This window comes from Drosophila guanche, unplaced genomic scaffold (genome assembly GCF_900245975.1).
Source record: "Drosophila guanche unplaced genomic scaffold, DGUA_6, whole genome shotgun sequence".
In the NCBI taxonomy this organism is placed as follows: Eukaryota; Metazoa; Arthropoda; class Insecta; order Diptera; family Drosophilidae; genus Drosophila; species Drosophila guanche.
The window spans coordinates 176,288-198,020 of NW_022995774.1; the positions used below are offsets into that span (position 1 = coordinate 176,288).

At 40.5% G+C, this 21,733-nt stretch overlaps 1 protein-coding gene across 8 annotated transcripts in view; it reads right to left on the reverse strand.

Moving 5' to 3' along the window:
- The window catches only part of LOC117591328 (protein O-glucosyltransferase 2), a 52,161-nt gene that overhangs the window by 22,362 nt on the left and 8,066 nt on the right, over window positions 1-21,733 (reverse strand). For 2 of the 8 annotated variants that reach the window (XM_034284542.1, XM_034284545.1), the window contains exons 3-4: window positions 17,590-18,600; window positions 17,192-17,531 (exon numbers count right to left, since the gene is read on the reverse strand). In XM_034284542.1, the coding sequence (XP_034140433.1) occupies window positions 17,192-17,531; window positions 17,590-18,600 (1,351 nt within the window). Of the gene's footprint in view, window positions 1-2,350; window positions 2,805-2,854; window positions 3,768-3,824; window positions 4,051-17,191; window positions 17,532-17,589; window positions 18,601-21,733 lie in introns of those variants that run through there. The other 6 variants (XM_034284544.1, XM_034284547.1, XM_034284543.1 and 3 more) reach the window with 6 other exon arrangements.

Here is a 21,733-nt window from a genome sequence, read left to right on the forward strand (position 1 = left end):
CAACTAATGTAATTCTCTCAAGAGAACTAGCGCAGAGGGTGTGAGGAGCCAGGAAGGGTCTGGAGCGATAAGAATTCATTACATTGCACTTTGAGGCATTAAGTTGTAACATATTTGCACAGCACCATGACTGAAAGCTATTGAGATCAGATTTCAAGCGAGAGTGAAATGAAATGTCCTTATACTGGACATAGAGTTTAACATCATCCGCATACATAAGTACTCGAGAATTTGTTAATACAGAAGGCAGGTCATTAATAAAGAGTGTGAAAAGTAAGGGGCCTAAATGGCTACCCTGTGGTACTACAGAAGTAACCATAACAGGTAAAGATAAGGAGTTTTTGAAGAGGAATTTTTGAGACCTAAAACACAGGTATCTAGAAATCCATGTGCACGAAGAAAATGGTTTACAAAATCGAATGTCTTACTTAAATGAAAGTAAATAACATTCGTCTGCAAGTTACCTTGGAAGCCTTTAATGACAAAGGAGGTCAACTCTAAAAGATTAGCGGCTGTTGATCGTCGCCTTATAAATCCGTGCCGAGCTAGGGATATAAGTGTTTGCAAAATCTCTGCAAGTGCTGAGTTACAATTTTCTAAAAAATTTTAGGAATAGCGGATAACTTCGATATACCTATATTGTTTTTACCCTCAGACTTGCTACCTTCCTTATGGAGAGGAATTATAAAGGATTCCTTCCAGATGGGGGAAAGCTAGAGGAATGGATTGATAGAGTGAATAATTTAAGCAAAGGTCCGCACAGAGACTCGGCACAGTACCTGAGTACTCAGCTGGGAACTCCGTCAGGGGCCGGTGAAAATACAGGCTTAACTAATTGAAGTTCATGAAGTAAGGAGCTTTCATTAAACAAAGGGCAGAAATTGCCTAATTCCTAGGAATGGGTTGTTTGATAAAATTGTGCAAAAAGATCGGCGATCATTGTTTGCCGACATATTCAAAAATGATAGCGAGGATGGATGTGCGGACGTTCTACGCTTACTGTTTATAACGCTGTAAAACTGCTTTGGGTCCTGTGAAAAACGTATCCTGCATCGAAGGAGGCAGTTCCTATAGCAGTGAAATTTGACCGAGCTATTAAGTAATTAGAAAGAGAAGAGGGAGAACCAACTTCTTGAGATGTTTTAAATAGTCTTGATTTGAGGTTTTTTAGACTGGTGAACCAAGAAGGCTTCGCAGATCTAGTGGGATATGAGAGTGGGACACACGATTCAAAAATTGTGTCAAGTACATTGTAAAAGAGAAGGGACGTGTGAGACGCTTCTTACGCGTCACAACTTTTATACCCGGCACTCAGAACTACATCTGCACCTTAGCGGTGCAAATTTTACCGTTTTTCTTCATCTGTCATCTACATCTACACACACTTCTCATACCCACACGCTCCTTTAGCTCTCCGCCCTTCCCTAGACCCACACACGGCATACTCGCGGCAGAGGCAAAGGCAGCGTCCGCAAACCAAAAAAAAACAAATATAAGCTGCGGAAAGGGGTGGGTTAAAAGTTGGCAAAGGCAATGGCAGAGGGAAGGCAGAGGCAGAGTGTGAATGAGAGAATGTGAAAAGAACAACAAAAGCTGCGGAACAGGGTGGGTTTAGCCACTGCAAATTAATTTCTTCATTCTGGCTATAATACTGATCCAATCGAATCCCAATTTGGTGATATGATAGATATGGCCATTCCCTACGGAATGGCGTTTTTAGTTTTCTTTTATCTTCAAAATTTTAGATTTGGGAGGTTTTCCTCTTATGCGGTGGCGGAAGGGGGCGGGGCTAGTTTTTGAAATAAACTGGTTTCAGTGTGAGCATACAGCAGTCTGGAGCCAAAATTTGGTGGCTCTAGCTCTTCTAGTCTCTGAGAACAAGCCGACAAACAAGAAGGACAGACGGACGGACGGACAAACAGACATGGCTCTATCGACTCGGCTATTGATGCTAATCAAGAAACTTTTTCTTCTGTGCGTTGCATACAACCGTTATTCCGTTATTATTATTATGTATTCAAATACAATATACCCTATTTACTCTTCGAGTCCTGGGTATAAAAATAGCTCAAATTGGAATGTTCTAGTGCAGATGGAAAACATCGAATGATGTAACCAATAAAGAATAGTTTTTTAATCCTAAATTAAAGTACACAAGTTTTTGCTGTTATTCTATTCTCTACTTAAAAAAAAATATCCTCCGCTGGATTTTTATATGGGTCACAAAATATATGAATAAGTTTATGTGTATTATTGACTGGAGCTATTTAAGGATGTTAATTTATGTTTTGTTAATATATTTACTTTATGTAATTTGTTGAACATCCTGAATAAGCAAAGCAAAAGCAAATTGCAGTCGTGAATAACATAAATGCATGTTTTTATTAACTACCTCAGAGCTCATCCCTATTCTGGCCTTTTTTACATGAACATGAGTAACTTAAACTTAGTTCTTCCATTCCTGGCAGAACTTCGACCGGCGATATTAGGCGATTGCTCCATTCTTTAAATAATGTCATATGATAACAATAAATGTGTTGAGGTAGAAGGTTTTCGTCAACAAATTTCCGCGCAGCCAAAGTGATCTCCTTTGCACGCATGTCGTTGTCTCTTGCCCATCTGATTTTGTCTATAACATCGCTAAGATCTCGTTTAATTGGCACATAATGTTTGTACGGTAGCAGTTTGTTATAAAAATGCTCATAATAATGCGATTCTTGTTTTAACACTAAAGAACCACCAGCCAGCAGGTAGGGTAACCGATATGCTGCCACTGCCCCATCAATGTTTAGCTGATATTTATACTAAAAAAAGAATAATGAGTGTGATGTAAGGCGAAGCTATTTTTACGTACCCTGAAAAACTCCATAAATGATATATGAGGCACTCTGGGACCATATTTTTGTTCTTCATTGCGAAAAAAGAAAAAGTTTGTAATCGATGCGTTGATCATGTCAGGAAATTTCCTCGCTAACTCTATTAAGTTTAGTCTTTCTCGCCTGGAATCTCGTCCGCGAAAGAACCCTTTCTCCTCTTTGTTGTCCCATGGAATATCAGTTTGCTGAACTGAAAGCATATCTAACATGACTCGTCCCATGTTCTCCAACGTCGACTCAGTTATATCATACGTCGGTAACGTAATGTCATAACTATCGTCACTTCCACACCAGGAAAAAATGGGGTAAGGTCCTGAAGCTCTTTGTTGGCCACCTTTTCTTGAAAGTGGCCAATCACCCAGATTTAAATAAAATTCCATTTCTGGTAATACAACTACACGTGCAAGCGATGATAACGTTGCATCCATAAACATCTTAAAGCCTGTATATTTACCAAAACATTTTCTCCAAATGTGTTGCTTTTTCACTACATAATGGCATAAAGAAATACTTTCAGGGGCGTTATACCGTTTTAATATATTTTCTCTAATTGCGCTAAAGTTTACGCGCTTAAATAAATGTAAGTCCCAAGATATCTGCGAGTCTTTTGAAAAATCTGAGCATCCATTACTTAACAACCAAAGATCTAAGTCCTGTGGGCAATAGCATCGCTCTGAATATACTTTCTTCTGTATATAATACGGAGACTGTGCCACGTGCAAAGAATTATGTTTTACAATAATTTTCATTTGTTCACACCAATCCACAATCGTGTATCGAACAATAACAGATCCATCTTCGCGGTCAATATAATTTATATTAGATCTGCATTTTCCATCCTTGGAATAGCCGTCTATGCTGACTTCATAATTTTTATGTGTCATTGACATTCTGTGAATAATTTACATTAATACTTTCTTGGCATGCATTTTTGGTATATGTACGTACTTTTTGCCACTATTGTCGATGGCATGAATAAAAAAATACCTTGCTGGCAGAACAATATCGGCAGGCTTGAGTCCAGGCCCCCACACCTGCGATTTTGTCACATCTATTACCTGCTTTTCGCAATTGGACAACAACAAAAAAGTTGAGATTACGCAGTATTGAACCGAAAACATTTGTTTTGTTATTTCTCAACAACAAATAGAATTAGCGGTGTGAGTTAACCGATAAATTATCTGGCTAGACATGTGATGTTATTCGATATAATTTATTCAGGAATTAGTTCTACTCATTGCGATTTAAGCCCAGTTCAGAAATGAGCAACATTTTCAGTATGACCAAAGAGAACAAAGTGCACGCTCTCTAGGTATACTTTCTTGCGAGTGCTTACAAAATGAAATTCCAATTATAAAATCCATTATAAATTTCAATTTTGTATGAAAGCAGGATTGTGTTATTTCAGAGTGGATATGGAGAGAAAGCACCGCATTATTGGCTAAGTCCGTTCTTTATATATGGATATATTATTAGCGATTGTGGGATTACTAAATTATAATATCCATAAAACCAGTTTTCGTTCGACTTTATTAATAAGTTTTGAATCGTCACCATTAAATGATCTTTTCTAGCCTTCTCGCTCTTGTTTCGCTTGTTTCCTTCCTTGTTTTTTATTTCTGTCGACAGAAAATATAAATATTCTTTCTTTCGCTGTATATTTTGTGCTGCTCTAAGTACTCAACTGCGAAAAGATTGCAGTGAAATGTTCTATAGTTATCGTTAAGCCTAGTAGTCAGATCGAAAAAGACGTTTGCTAGCAAAAATATTTTGATTGCAGGCCAGAGGTGCAAACCGCATTCCGTACGGTTACACTTCTCAGGCAGATGGGATGTTTTGTTTACTTTTTTGAAAATGTCTTAAAATTGAATAAAATAAAGTGTCTGGGCACACTGCAAGCACGTGGGGAACATAACCTCTACTCCAGGAAAGTATTGGAGCAAAGCTGTAACAAGTTACATATTTCGACGTGGCGATTTCCCCCTTGTAAAGGCGGGTGGCCAAATAATTCCCCTCTACCCAAGGGTAGAACGGTAACTTAAAACCTCACAAAAAAAAAAAAATGGAATAAAAGGTTAATAAAACAATGAATGCAAAATGGATTCATGCAGGAGATTGCTTTTAGTGGGATTGGGGGCTCTTGCATTAGCGCAGGAGGAGGACAATCAAAAAAATAAGCGCCGACAACTTTGATTAAATACGTATCTGCAGGAAAGAAACTATGCATTTGATTATTATAAATCATATAAATATGTGTACATTTATGGAAACCCAGGAAAATATACCAGAGAATTTGCATATGTCTGGGAAAAACATCTGCAGCCTTCTTTGATTGGTGGAACAGCAAGGCCGTGCCAAAGAATATTTGCGCCCGTGTCAAAGTTGTAAAACGGAGCACTCTTCCTATTCAAAATTGGATTGTTTCGAGTCGAAATTGTCGCCATCGCTCCTTGGCACGACCCTGTGGAGAAGTACTTGGTCCCAAAAGGAAAACAACTTCAAATATTTTGTTAACAGCCCATCTATAATAATTGTATCCTTTTTTTTGCCGTTTGATGGACTTAAGCACGTTTAGAAGCACGGTGGTCATATAACTTTCCACTTCAACAGCTTTTTTGCCTCAATTTGCTTGAAACTTTACTCTCTGTACCCTCGCGGAACATAAAAATAATGGATCTTTTGCGAGCTGCTAAAAACATACCATCGAATACCACAAAATACTATCGGGTGATTTTCTATATTTAGTTTTTTTTTAGTTTATAATATTTTTTTTTTATACCCGGTACTCAAAGAGTAAATAGGGTATATTGTATTTGTGCGAATAACGGTTGTATGTAACGAACAGAAGGAAGCGTTTCCGACCCCATAAAGGATATATATTCTTGATCAGCATCAATAGCCGAGTCGATAGAGCCATGTCTGTCTGTCCGTCTTGTTTGTCGGCTCTTTCTCAGAGACTATAAGAGCTAGAGCCACCAAATTTTGGCTCCGGACTGCTCCAGTGGCTAAACCCACCCTGTCCCGCAGCTTTTGTTGCTCGTTTTACTTTCTCTCATTCACACTCTGCTTCTGCTTCACTCGGCCCCTGCCTCTGCCCTCCCCATGGCGCTGACTCTTACGACTTTTAACCCACCCCGTCCCGCAGCCAATATTTGTTTTTTTTTTTTGTGTGAGGGCGCTGCCTCTGCGTCTGCCGCAAGTCAATAGTACTTGGGAAGGGCGGCGAGCGTGTTAGTGTGAGAAGTGTTGTAGATGTAGATGACAGATGAAGAAAAAATTTAAAATTTGACAAAACACAGCTGAGGTGCAGATGCACTATTGTCCCAATGACCAGTTTTGGTGGCTGTTTACGCGAAATTAGCGCAAAGGGCTTATGGCCGGGAGCAATAAATATTTTGTATATGTAAAATGAATTTGTAGCATTAAGCTATTGAATTGTTGCATATACGACATACTGACAGAAGTTTGTTGCTATAGAACATAGAGGAAGAGGAAGAACATGCATTTAAAAGGTGAATGTCGAAATTGAAAAGAAGAAGAGATTAAATTGATTTGAATTCCGACTCGGTCGAACCAGCAGCACTTGGCTTTTTATTTCGAGATTTTGATTCCGAACTGGTTGCGAGGAGTTGCGGAAACAGTGGCCAAAAGCTAATTTTTAAAAGTTAAAACCAAGACTCGGTTTTTAACGCTCCGTATTAGAACGAGAAGGGACGTGTGAGACGCTTCTTAGGCGTCACAACTTTTATACCCGGTACTCAGTCAAAGTACCTGTCCCATATTGTTTTTTTTCGAATTTGTCAATTTACATTTTTTCTACACCTGTCATCTACATCTACATCTACATAAATAATTTCTCACTTCTTTCTTAGAGCCACACACTGCATATCCACGGCAGTTGCAGAGCCAAGGCAGAGGCAGAGGCCGCACACAGCAGAAGCAGAGTGTGAATGAGAGAACAGGGACAGGGTGGGTTTAGCCACTTCAAATTAATTTCTTCATTGTGGCTATAATAATGGTCCAATCGGATCCGCTGCGGAATGGCGTTTTTAGTTTTCTTTTATCTTTAAAATTGTAGCCTTTGGGAGGCTTTCGCCCTTTTCCGGTGGAGGAAGGGGAAATACACTTTTAACAGTGTGAGCAAAATTATATATTTTCCGAATCTTTTGCTAACTTTACTCCTCGTCGTGTCCTCATCCTTTTAAAATATTGAAACTTCGAAAGGGATGGCGCTTCATCCGAGAGAAGGTCCCAATCTGATTATGCGTTGACACTAATTTCGATTTGGGGAATACAAATTTTCAGACTTTACGGTTACTTTGGGATCAGACTCCCATTCGCATTCTATGCTTTTTTGGTAAATAAAAAAAGTTTTCCAAATTTGATTAAACCGTGAAGTAAAGATCATCTATACTGTCGTGGGGTTCCGAAAATGAATGAAAATGAGCAAGACATAAATCTAAACAATATGTAGCAATTTCACTGAAACTATAATAAAACACTTTTTTTCCCCCATTGTTTCCTTTCTTTAACTCCTCTGAAGCCGTCTTAAATCTTTTTTGAATGCACTTCTGTCCTGGTGTTCTGCTTTCCTGCCCTCCTGTTGTCCCCTCATTATGCCGATAAAAAAAGGGTGGGGTAGCTTGGGATCTGTTTTTGGGTGGGTTTCTGTTTGGGATCCTTCAGTTCTATTTACATACATAACTTTAATTATAAATTCATACTTCCCTTAGCTGGGATTAAGCTTTAAATGCAAAACGGTAAACCGGGACTGTCTTTCTCTCCCACTTCTTGCCGCTTGGCGTTTGCCTTAGCTCTTCCCCAAATAATAAATGAAAATGCGTTCGTGGGGATGTGTCATCCATTTTCTAAGAGTATTTGGGACACATAATTTATGCTCCCCCGAATTTTCGGGATGCTGGTTTCAGGATACAGCCTCGGATTCGGTATATTTATTGGTGGTCGGTGGTCCGGCGTGGTTCGATCTTCGTTCGGTTCAGGGTTGGAGATATCGGCATTAACTTCAATTTTTACTTTCATTAGGCTCAGCTTTTAGTTTTCTGTTTAGGTCAGGGCCAGGGCCAGACTAGCTCTGTCTCTGGGATTGAACCCTTATCCTTATTCCGAATTTTTATCGTTAGTTGAAAAGATTTGAAACTTGTTCAATATGATCATTTGCATCTTATTTCTTCGAAATTCGGAAAAATCAGAAAAATCGCCAGAAAAATCAGGGATGATATTCGTAAGCATAGCGGCTGTACTCCGGGTAGTACTCAGATCGAAAAATAAAACTGGCCGATTAAATATAGAATTAATTTCTACATTGTGGCTATAATAATAATCCAACATCCCAATTCGGTGATCTGATAGATATGGCCATTCTCTACGGAATGTTTTCTTTTATCTTAAAAATTGTAGATTTGGGATGTTTTCGCACTTTTGCGGGGGCGGAAGGGGGCGTGGCTCATTTTTGAAATACACTACAAAAACTTCAGTCTGGAACCACACAGACCGGCCCAGCAACCCAAAAGGCAACGCTCTCAGGAGACGCCTGGACCAGCTGCAAAGCTATCCAGGATACGCTGATCGGTGGCGTCATCGGCAGAGGGAGCGCCACTGGGAAAATTCCGAGGAGCTAGTGGAAGTGGGTGGAAGCGGCATTGGCCGACCGCTGCTTCGAGCTCCTGGACAAGGGCGAAGCTGGTCGCAGTCGCCTGGAGAACGGAATTTGTACTATTTACCAACAAGTAAAAAACACTAAACAAATTTAGGCTATCCTTTAGCGTCAGTGCCAGTTACCTTGGGTTGGTAATAGACAAGAAGTTAAATTGGAACCTTAACACGAAAGAAAGAGTGAAGAAGGCTGCAATGGCCCTATAGACTTGCAAACGAGAAGGGACGTGTGAGACGCATCTTACGCTTCACAACTTTTATATATTGTTCTTTTTTTTTAAATTTTACATTTGACATTTTACATATTTTCTACACCTGTCATCTACATCTACATAACTTCTCACGCCAACACGCTATTTTCGCTACCCCTTTCCCCTAGAGCCGCACACTGCAAATAGATATGGTCATTCCCTAGGGAATGGCGTTTTTAGTTTTCTTTTATCTTCAAAATTTTAGCCTTGGGAGGTTTTCGCTCTTTTCCGTGGTCGGAAGGTGGCGGGAATCATTTTTTAAATACGCTTGTAACAGTGTGACCATACAAAAGTCTGGATGCAAAATTTGGTCTTATAGTCTCTGAGAACTAGCCGACAAACAAGACGGACAGACATAGACTCGGCTATTGCTGCTGATCAAGATCGGAAACGTTTCCTTTTGTGCGTTACATGCATCCACTTTGTGCACAAATACAATACACCCTATTTACTCTTCGAGTCCCGGGTACAAAAAGTATGGTGGCCGGCTCCATCAAAAAAGACAATCACTGCTTAACTGGCAAAATTCCAACGAACGGCCACTCTTTGAATCAGTGGCTCTCTCCGCGCCACACCAAATGATGCACTAAATGCTATCCTATGCCTGCAGGGCATAGACCTTTCTGGGAAGAAACAGGCAGTAAGGGCAGCAATTCGTCTGCGCGACTCGGACCATTGGACGTCACGACCCTATGGTCACTCGGCGATCCTAAGGGACAAAAACATAGTACCTCACAGAACTGATTATTGCGTTCCCAAGGAGTACACAGCTAGCCCCTACGAGGCTCGAGGGCACACATGGCCCAAGGGGGGCCATACAAACCTTTACAGGCGGATCCAAATTGGAAAATAGGGTTGGCGGAGGAATTTACTCCGAGGAACTAAACATGAAGTACTCATTCCACCTTTCAGATCACTGCAGTGTTTTCCAAGCGGAAGTCATGGCGATCAATGATGCGCTGAGAGACTACCGTCACGGCTACTCACTAAATATCTACAGTGACAGCCAGGCGGCACTCAAATCACTAAACGCGATTTCTTCGAACTTTACCAAAGTGGAAAATGGTCGCAAATCTCTCCATGAGATGGCAGATAAATGTGTTATTGCCTAATATGAGCCTTAACCAAGATAAGAAGGAAATACATATGCCAATGGCCACTTGTAAGCTCATTATAAAATAATATTATACCCTGCAATCAAACAACAGATGGCAAATGGTTACACGATGTCACAAGAAGTCACACCACTCGACAAACTCGGCCAGACATCTCGAAAAAGAGCACCGCTGAGCTATGCAAACTTAGTAGGGCTGGGTGCAGCGTAGCCCATCGCTCCCTCAAAGGGCAGTGGCTAATAGGCTACCACGCAAATAGGCTAGGTGCCCCCTACAACGATTTTTGTCGTAGCTGTAGAGACGAGGACAAGGAGGAGACAGTGGAACTTATGTTCTGCTCTTGTCTAGCTCTCAGTAGAAGGATGCTAAGATATGTATCTGGGCGGAACCCAGCAGAACGCAGCCCTCCTCCCGCCCAACCGACCGAGGGGCGCTGCCGCATGACGCGCGGCGCGATTAACCGAACCGGTCGCGAGCATGCAGGAAAGATAGATGTTAGGCTAATATTCGAGGAAAATTAGAACTAAACACAACTAAACTAGAGCAAGTATAGCTAAGCAAGCAAAATGATCAAAGTCAGAAACAAGTCAAAGCTAAAATTTGTTTGTTTCTCTCTCTTTATATTTACAATCTGTTTTTGTAAACAATAATTAAATTGTATAAAGCTAAAATGAAACTAACTACGGGAGAGGTAGGCGTATAGTATAAGAGATTTAAGAAGAGGAAGGGAGTTAGTCGAGGATATAATGTGATAGAGGGAATTATAATCCGAGCATAAGACCCTAAAGGGTTCGTGCAAGGCATAATTCGATCGGCACAGTTTAAGGAACAAAGGAATATAGTTTCTAGTGGGTATAATGGGAATCGTAAAGTTTACGCCCCTCAACAGGTCAGGGCTGTCTACATCCCCCTTGATCAAGTTGTGCATACAAATTACACCAAGCATTTTTCTACGATTAACTAAGGATGGAAGGTTTATTAGAAGGAGTCTACTACAGTAGGATGGCAGTCTCACAGTTGCATCCCAGTTGAGGCTACGCAGGGCAAAACGTTTTTCTGCACTGATTCAATACGGTCCTGATGATGTATGTTGTACTGTACGCCCCTCAACAGGTCAGGGCTGTCTACATCCCCCTTGATCAAGTTGTGCATACAAATTACACCAAGCATTTTTCTACGATTAACTAAGGATGGAAGGTTTATTAGAAGGAGTCTACTACAGTAGGATGGCAGTCTCACAGTTGCATCCCAGTTGAGGCTACGCAGGGCAAAACGTTTTTCTGCACTGATTCAATACGGTCCTGATGATGTATGTTGTACTGAGGGCACCATACTCATGAGCCGTATTCTCAAATCGGACGAACAAGCGGGATATAGAGAGTCTTCGTTATATAGGGGTCATCAAATTCTTTTGACCACCTCTTTATAAACCCAAGCACACCCATGGCTTTATTTACCATGGTAGGAATGTGTTCAGAACACTTTAACTTGGGGTCTAGCTTAACACCTAGATCTTTAACCAATGTAATTCTCTCAAGAGAACTGCCGAAGAGGGTGTAAGGAGCCATGAAGGGCTGGAGCGATAAAAAGTCATTACATTGCACTTCGAGGCATTAAGGTGTAACATATTTGCACCACACCATGACTGAAAGCTATTGAGATCTGATTGCAGGCGATACTGAGATGAAATGTCATTATACCGGATGCAGAGCTACATAACATAAGTACATAAGTACTCTAGAATTTGTCAATACAGAAGGCAGGTCATTAATAAAGAGTGTGAAAAGTAAGGGGCCTAAATGGCTACCCTGTGGTACTACAGAAGTAACCATAACAGGTAAAGATAAGGAGTTTTTGAAGAGGAATCTTTGAGACCTAAAACACAGGTAGCTAGAAATCCATCTCAAAAGATTGGGCGGAAACCCTAGAAGCTCAAGCTTTTGTGCAAGAAGAGAATGGTTTACAAAATTGAATGCCTTACTTAAATCAGAGTAAATAACATCCACCTGCAGGTTTCTTTGGAATCCTTTAATGACAAAGGAGGTGAACTCAAAAAAAATATTAGTGGTTGTTGATCGTCGCCGTATAAATCCGTGCTATGAATGAATTATAGTTTTTATTCTATGGCGGAACTTTTAATACCCGGTACTCGAAGAGTAAATAGGGCACATTGTATTTGTGTACAATGTAGATGTATGTAACGCACAGAAGGAAACGTTTCCGACCCCATATACATGTATTCTTGATCAGCATTAATAGCCGAGGCTATGTCTGTCCGTCTGTCCGTCTTGTTTGTCGGCTAGTTCTCAGAGACTATAAGAGTGTACTATACAAGTGTATTTAAAAAATAAGCCCCACCCCCTTACGCCCCAGCAAAAGGGCGAAAACCTCCCAAACCTACAATTTTGAAGATAAAAGAAAACTAAAAGTTTCGTAGGGAACGACCATATCTATCAGATCGCAACATTGAGATCCGAGTGGATCATTATTATAGCCACAATGAAGAAATTAATTTGCAGTGGCTAAACCCCCCCTGTCCAGCAACTTCTGTTGTTTTTCACATTTTCTCATTCACACTCGCAAAACCATAAACGACGCCCAAATAATGCAACTAATAATAACGGGAAAATTCGTGTTTTTTAGGTTTTTTATGATTGATCTAGCATTTTTAGTTCAGCTGTCTCTCCATAGATTTTGATGAGCAAAACCAAATAATGCAACTGTACATAAACAAATATTGGACACATGATTTATTTTTTGTACTTTTCCCGACATATTAAAGTCAACATTTTGTAAAAAAAACCTCACAATACGTCACAAAAATCAAAATATCAGTCAACAATTTTGTAAAAAAAAGTTCCGCCATAAAAAAGCCATAATTCATTAAAACATTTAAATGTCCGAAATCTATCAGAAAATGTCGGTTTGGCTCAAAGCGGAACAAAAAATTGGATTTTGTCGAGTAGGGTAATTGACAAACTGACCCGACGAGTCCTTCTTATATAATTTCTTCATGTCTATGGTAATTGTTTCCTTTTTCGCCTTTACGATGGCCTCAAGCTTTTAGAAAAGGACGGTGGTCATTTTTCTTTCCACTTCAATGGCAGTTTTGTCTCAATTTTATTGAGACTTTACTTTCTGTTTGCTAGATAGCCCCGCGGCACATAACGCAAATGTATCTTTTTCGTGCTGCTCGAAAACTGCCATCGAATACCACAAAATACCATCTGCGGATTTTCTAGGATTCATTATTTTTCGATATGAGTACAGCCGCTAGAAAGTGGTTTATGCGCGACAACATTTCTTATCGGTCCGATTCGAAGATCACTTTAGCGGTAGTAGCTGAGCGAAATCAGAACGGGTATCGACGAAACTCTTCAACATGAAAAACTGACGAAAACACAAGAAAGCTGTCAGCCTGTCATTCGTTTTTCTGTAAACGATTCCGTTCTTGTGAATCTGTTCCTGAACGACCTTCGGATACAAGGTCACCTACGCGGATGATCTAGTAGTACAGGTTACGGAAAAGTACCTGTCCACAATTAGTGATTTTCTAAAATCTGCACTAGGAATGAATAAGTACGCCAGAACTGTCTAGCGGTCAATCCTCAAAAAACTGAATTGGTGCTCCTGGAAGATGGTAGCTTTCTTACTTCAGTAGGAAGACTTTTACAACCGCATATCATTCTCTGGATGTATAAAGCGATAATTAGGTGGGAAGCGGTACACCTAAGCTCAACTGGAGAACCTACGTAGAGTCCAGCGGACAGCATACCTGGGGATCTCCGGATCTCTCAAATCCACCGTACAGGCGGCTCTGGACACTTTGTTAGATCTGGGACCAATAGACCTGCACATAAAGTGTAAGGCAGAGACTAGTGCTGTGAGGCTACTAGCCATGCAGTTCTTTAGGCCAACGCCGTATGGCCACGCCACTGTTCTCCGTAAGGAAGAATGTGGAAAGGTCGGTCAGAGTGACTACTGTGTCTCGGAACTCTCATGGAAAAGGAACTTCAAGGGACCCATACCGGACAGGAAAGCGCCGAAGCGAAATACTGCGATCGGACAGAACGAGCTCTCCATCTTCACAAATGGTTCTAAGACAGCCGAGGAACAGGCGCTGGAATCTACTCTGAGGAGCTAGCAACCACAATATCCTTACGACCACCAGACTTTTGCAGTATATTCCAGGCTGAGATATATGCAGTCTGGCAAGTGGCATAGTTGTTAAACACCCTGGATATACCTCCTAGGAACATATCAATCTGTTTGGAAATCCAGGCTGCTATCAATGCCCTTGTATCCTGCAAGACCACAAGCAGACTAGTAGGCGATACGCTGGACGCACTTATCCGGAGTAGACCGCTCTCAATCACACTCACATAGGCCTCGGGTCACACTGCCATCGCGGGCAATGAGAGTGTGGACGAGTGCGCCAAAACTGGAACTGGAAAACATCCCCTGCACAGGATAACATCCAATGACGAGGGTGGCCATCACAATGGGCAGTACTGCCTCCGTGTGATGTCGGCTTGACCGAGCAGCCCAAGAAACCTAACCTAAACTAAATCATCGTTCGTTCTCTTTCGTAGTGACCACACGTGTCACTCCACGGGTTCTGCAAGTCCTTCGATCGCTTGCTACAGCAGCTAATTTCGTTTGCCACTCCAAGGGCAACGACAGCCGCTGGTGATCCAGTTTCGGCTACCAAATTGATCATCTCGGAGAACACGCAGCCAGTTACGACTGTAGCGTCCGTTTCCCTGGAGTCCGCTCCAAGCCCCTTAAGTATCGCATATATTTTGATTCCACCAACCAATTAACGTCCCGGACCACCGGATATTGCCGTCACAGGTACCAGATCTGGGAGTTTTACCACAGCGGCAAGTTTTATGTTTCTCGGCTTGTTCCTGACCTCCCTGACCACTTTTATGCAAAACAAAATAAAAGTTGTTGGCTTAAAGGTGGAGAAGTTTAATTTATCTTATGAAAGGGAGAGACCATTTGCTCAGCCAATCTCCGCTATCTGATAAAGACCATTTAATAGTTATTGGTGATTTCAACCTGCCAGGTACTGTTTGGTCTTCGATTAACCTTGTGCCCATGACACAACATGACTTTATTGATGATCATCCTACTTTCGAAGTGTCGGTAGATATTGGACCTACTGTATCGGATCGTGCGGGTGGGCTATCTGAACGCGTCCGCTGCTTTCGTAAAGCCGAGTTTACGAAGCTCAATAATTTAATTAGGGATTTTGATTGGTCCGCTCTGTACTTGTGCACTAACGTTATTGAAGGCACAAACATTTTTACACTCGGTACTCGAAGAGTAGATAGGTTATATATTGTATTTGTGCACAAAGTGGATGTATGTACCAAACAGAAGGAAACGTTCCCGATCCATAAAATATATATATCCTTGATCAGCATCAATAGCCGAGTCGATAAAGCCATATCTGTCTGTCCGAAGCTTAAGAATCGTCTCACACGTCCCTTCTCGTTACTCTTTGCTCTGCGTGGTCTCAAATGGAATGCAACTGTAAGACTGCCACCCTACCGTAGTAAATAACTTCCAATAAGCCTTCCATCCTTAGATCATTGAAACGTTGTTTTTGTTGATATAATGATATCGTCTTCTCCAGCTGAATTGAAGTAAATCGTCTCCATTTAATGCTCTTTTCTAGACGTCTTGCGCTTGTTTTGCTTTTTTTCTTCCTCCTGTCGCAAATCTGTCGACAAAAGATAACATTTGTATACCCTGTACTCGAAGAGTATATAGTTTATATTGTATTTGTGTGAATAACGGTTGTATGTAACGCACAGACCCCATAAAGTATATATATTCTTGATCAGCATCAATAGCCGAGTCGATTGAGCCATGCCTGTCTGTCCGTCCGTCTGTCCGTCTTGTTTGTCGGCTAGTTCTCAGAGACTATAAGAGCTAGAGCCACCAAATTTTGCATCGAGACTTCTGTATGCTCACACTGTTACAAGTGTATTTAAAAAATGTGCCACGCCCCCTTCCGCCATGCAAAAGGCGAGTACCACCCAAATCTACAATTCTGAAGATAAAAGAAAACTAAAAACGCCAATTCGTATGGAATGGCCATATGTATCAATTGGGATTAATTTCCAGTGGCTACAACCACCCTGTCATCCAGCTTTTGTTGTTCTTTTCACATTCTCTCATTCACACTCTGCTTCTGCTTCTGCTTCACTCGGCCTCTGCCTCTGCCGATGCCTGTGCCGATTTTTAACCCACCCCGTCCCATGAAGAAAATATAAGGAGGCCTCGTCGGTGACAGAGTGACTTGTTTGCTTGTCGACGCGGAAGGTTGGTTGCGGACAAAATGTTTTTTCCAATTTTTTCAATATGTTTTTTTTTTTAAACAAAGACTACTATCATGTAGCAAACTATTAAAAATGATATTATGAAACAATTATTATGTTTTTTTCACATTGCTTTCAAATGGTTAATCTGCACAATCCATTGTCGTTGCCCTCACACTTACAGCGAGAGCCCTTTCACTCGCACTTTCCACTCCAATTTCTTAGTTTTGCCGACGAGATCTCCTTATAGTTTCTTCATGCCCTGTCCTGCAGCTTATATTTGTTCTTTTTTTTTTGTGCGGGCGCTGCCTCTGCCTCGAGTCTGCAGTGTGTGGGTCTTGGGAAGGGGGGCGAGCTAAAGGAGCGTGTTGGTGTGAGTAGTGTTGTTGATGCAGATGACAGATGAAAAAAAAATTTAAAATTTAACAAATAACCGCTAAGGTGCAGATGTAGTACTGAGTGCCGGGTATAAAAGTTGTGACGCGTTAGAAGCTTCGAGATGAAATTATTTAATCGGCTAGTTTTCTGGTATATTTTCTGATGATATGAGTTCTCGACTGCAATATTCTTGACCCAACATTTTCTGAGGAACAAAAAGCAGGGTTGATTTCTTATCGTTTGTGTGGGAAAATCGTCCCTGATTCTGTAACAAGAATATTTTGAGCGCTTGAGTGCTGGGCTTTCCGTACGAATATCTTCCCTGATTTTTCTAGCAGTGTTTTTTCGGATCTGAGTACTATGCTTGAGCAGTGTCAGATCTCAAAAGCACACTAGGTGGCTAGAAAAATATATGGCACTTTTAGCTAAGCGACGTTTTGTCTGATCTGTACTAGGCTGAAGGCGAAGAGATAACTTTAGTAGGTAAATGCTTAAGGTTGAGTCTTAGCTTAATTTATTCACGTATTTTATCTTAACAAGAAAGTGAAACATTTTTCTTTACTTACTCTGATATCCTTAAGTGATAAAATATCATTGGTAAATGTGTTATTTATAACAGCTGGCTTATTTTTAACGCTGGGAAAAATAATGCCACCTTTTCGAATAGTTGATTTTGTAGGAATAGGGCTGTTAGAACTTGTCGAAGAGGAAAGTGTTCCATTTTGCATACTTATGTTGGCACTTTTGGACAATATTGGCACATCCATTGTTGTGACATCCCTAGGAGAAGTAGCTGTTGGTGATTGGAAAGTTGATGTGGATGTTGTGGTCGACAGTGGTATAGAAGGCAATATTGGAGGCAATGGCGTGTTAACCTCTGTAAAATTGTCATCTATTATTGAATATCTTTCAAAAAATATAAAAATGAGAAAATGTCCTTAAAAAAGAATATAAATTAAATTACTTGCTTGGGTTATATTTCACCAATCGATCAATGGTCGAGTCCACTTCAAGTTCCGTGGGAACTGGAGGCGTTGCCAGTATTTGCACATCATTCTCTTGTTTTTTTAAACGCTTTTCGATCATATCTAAGTTGTTGTTAATTAAGTTAGTTTTTGTTTTTAGATCTTGGTGAATTTCATCAATGGCCCGTTCCTGTCGTTGTGTTTGTGTCAAAATAGCATCAGACTTTGGTAAAAGATGATCAACTGTAGATTTTGTACCGACCACAACGTCCCAAACTTCCTCCATTTTTTCAGAAACAGAAACCATAGGACGTATTTGCTTAACTAAAGCATCAATTTTGCTTGATTTGATGGGTGGCGGTGCAGTTGTCGTGATATTAAATGGATTTACTTGCTTGTGATGATTTACCACCGCATAGTGAATATCGTGTATCATTCGAATCATTCGCCCTATATTTTCGGACACAATGTTAATGTGAAATTGCAACTTTTTGTCGATACTGTCTGTTGAATCACGAAGACCACTTAGTTCTTCTGATACATGAGTCATCGCTTCTGGGTTTAAAGCCTTTGTGACATCAATTACATTCATTGCTATAGGCTTTTTCTCACTTGCCTCAGCGTTAAAATCTTCTCCTTGTAAAAAGTTATTATCTATTTGTGATTTTAGAACCTCTAGTTTGATATCAATATTAGTAACTTTTTCGTCCAACTGTACTAATTGATTCTCAAGGATATTGCTCGAAGAATTAAGAGGTTTTGTTTTTTGTTTGTCCTTATCCGAACGGGCAACTTGTATTGCAGGAACATCTTGAACAAGGTGGGCCTCTAACCTGTGAAGCTTAGATATAATCAATTCACTTTTTCCTATATTATCAGACACTCTACTATCCAAATTATTCATGTGATTCATCATAAGTTCCACTGTTTTGTCTAAATTATCAATTCGTTTTAGTTTTCCTTCAAGTGTGGTTATAATAATTTCAAATATATTCAGTAGTTGTTGCTCTCTAGAAATCAAAACAGAAAGATAATAGATTATAACCTTGTTTTATTTCGGTTGTTTTCTTAACACTTATTCCGCAGCTGGCAAGCGGTGCTGGCGTGAATCTAAGAAAAGCTGGGAGAGTATTACAGGAGAATGCTACACCTTGCAATACTGAAATACTAAAGCTTAGTTAACGATTACACTGGAATTGAATTGGATTGGATTGGATTGAATTGGAGATATTAAGCTTTCAAAAGACTTAAAAACTCTTTCGTTATACCCGGTACTTTTAGAGTAAACAGAGTATATTGTGCGTAACGGAAAGAAAGAAACATTTCCGACCCTATAAAGTATATTCTTAATCAGCATCAATAGCCGAGTCGACACAGTTATGTCACTCTGTCTGTTCGTCCGAGCGCCTAGTCTCAGAGCAACAAAGTTTTGCATCCAGACCTCTGTAATATCACACTGTTACAAGTGTAACACAAATTGCGAAAATCTCCCACATTCACAATTTTAAAGATAAGAGATTACTAACAACACACTTCCGTGGAGGCCATATCTATAAGATCCCCGGGGGATCTGGGGAATAGTGGCAAGATAAAAGGGAGTGTTGGTGTGAGAAGTTATGTAGACCCTGCTGTACCAGAAAACATCGATATACTAGGGGCAAGACCCCTGCAAACTCGCTTCGCTAGTTTGCCAACCCCCATAATTGTTTATATGAAACACTAATGAAATGATAAATTCATCTACAAAAAACAACAATGGAAACAAAAAATATTAAAAAGAACAAAGCTCTTAACTTAAAATTTAATATTATTTGTTCTTCATTTGCTAATGATTATATATGTACTGTGACGATGCACATTTTTGTGGTATGTAAGTCGTTATAGTTGTTAGTAATAAGTATTCTGAAATTATACTATAATGGTTTTAGTAGGAAGTTATATTTTTAGGTTACAGGTCCTTTGTCATTAAAGGCTTCCAAGGTAACTTGCAGACGGATGTTATATACACTGATTTCAGTAAGGCATTCGATTCTGTAAATCAATCTTTCGAGATGGATTTCTAGCTGACTGTATTCTCGGTCTCAAAGAGTCCTCTTCAAAAACTCCTTATCTTCACCTATTAAATTTACTTCTGGAGTACCACAGGATTACCATTTGGGCCCCCTACTTTCCACAGTCTTTATAAATGACCTGGCTTTTGTATAAGCTCTGCGTCCAGTATAAGGACATTTCCTTTCACTCTAGCTCGCAATCAAATCTCAACAAATTTCAGTCATGGTGTTGTGTAAATATGTTACAACTTAATGCCTCGAAGTGCAATGTAATGACTTTTTATCGCTCAAGCCCCTTCCTGGCTCCTTACACCCTCTGTGGTAGTTCTCTTGAGAGAGTACTTAGAAAGTTCGGGCAACCAACCAGACTTCGGAACGGACGGGGTGGGTTTAGCCACTGCAAATGATTTGCTTCATTCAGTCTATAATAATGATCCAATCTGATCAATTCCCTACGGAATGGCGTTTTCTTTTATCTTCAAAATTATTGCTGTGGGAGATTTTCTCCCTTTGCGGGGCCGGGCAAATTTTTAAATACACTTGTAACAGTGTGAGCATACAGAAGTCTGTATACTAAATTTGGTGGTTCTAGATTTTATAGTCTCTGAGATCCAGGCGCTAAAAAAGATGGACGGACAGACGGACATGGCTCTAACGACTCGGCTATTGATGCTGATCAAGAATATATATACTTCCTGGGGTCGGAAACAATATACCCTATTTACTGTTGTATAATTGGGATCCGATTGGATCATTATTATAGCCAGAATGAAGAAATTAATTTGCAGTGGTGTTCCGCTCTGGGGGAGGGGCCGAGCTAAAAGTGCGTGTATGCGTGAGAAGTGATGTAAATGTAGATGAAATATGTAGAAAAAATGTAAAATTGTAAAAAAATCCACTTAGGTACAGTTGTAGCACTGAGTACCTTGTATAAAAGTTGTGACGCGTAAAGAGTGTCTCGCACATCCCTCCTCTTTTACAGTTTACTTGACACAAGTTTTGACACGTGTGTCCCACTCTCGTGTCCGATTAGATCCGGGAAGCCTCCTTGGTTCACCAAAGAGTTATCCAGTCTAAAGAACCTAAAATCAAGACTATTTAAAAAATCTCAAGAAGTTCGTTATTCTTCTTCTCTTTTTCGTTAAGTAATAGCTCGATCTTATTTCTCTATTCCTAATGCTTAATGCTATAGGAACTACCTATTTCGATGCAGGATGCAATTTGACAGCTTTGTTAACAGTAAGCGTAGAGCGTCCGCACATCTATCCTCGCTTTCCTTTCTAAATATGTCAGCTAACAGAGAGACGGCTGCAGAAAATGTGATAAGCCAGTGGCTATTGAAACCGTGAAACATCTCATCTGCATCTGCCCGGCCTTCGCAGGAGCAAGAAGAAGATACCTAGGCGCCTCGGTGCCTAGCCTACCTAACCTAACCTAAGGCCGTGCTTTTGGAGCTCTATTTGTCGACGTTCATCAGCGATCTCAATCGATTAAATTCTTGTGGGAGATAAGAACGAGTTGGTGGAATTGAAGAAGCGGCTCCTTTCCGAAGCGAATCTGAAGGCAGCTCAGCAGTTTTGCGTAGCGGATCATGTTGACAGGGGGCTATTCCCCCTCGCCCTCCCCACATCGTACTGCTTTGGGAGGCTGCGCTTAAGACAGCAAACCATAATTTATACCATTCCGCTTCCAGTTCCTTAGTCTGCTTCGATGACCTCAGCGCACTCGTGTGTTTTTTATACCCACTACTCGAAGAGTAACGAGAAGGGACTTGTAAAACGCTTCTTACGCGTTACAACTTTTATACCCGGCACTCAGTACTACATATGTACTTTAGCGGTGTTTTGCCAAATTTTACATTTTTTTCTTCATCTGTCGTCTACATCTACAACACTTCTCACACCAACACGCTCCTTTAGCTCGCCGCCCTTCCCTAGACCCACACACTGCAGACTCGCGCCAGACGAACATTAAAAACAACAAAAGCTGCGGGACAGGGTGGGTTTTAGCGTCTGAAAGTTAATTTCTTCATTCTGGCTATAATAATGATCCAATCGGATCCCAATATGGTGATCTGATGGATATGGTCATT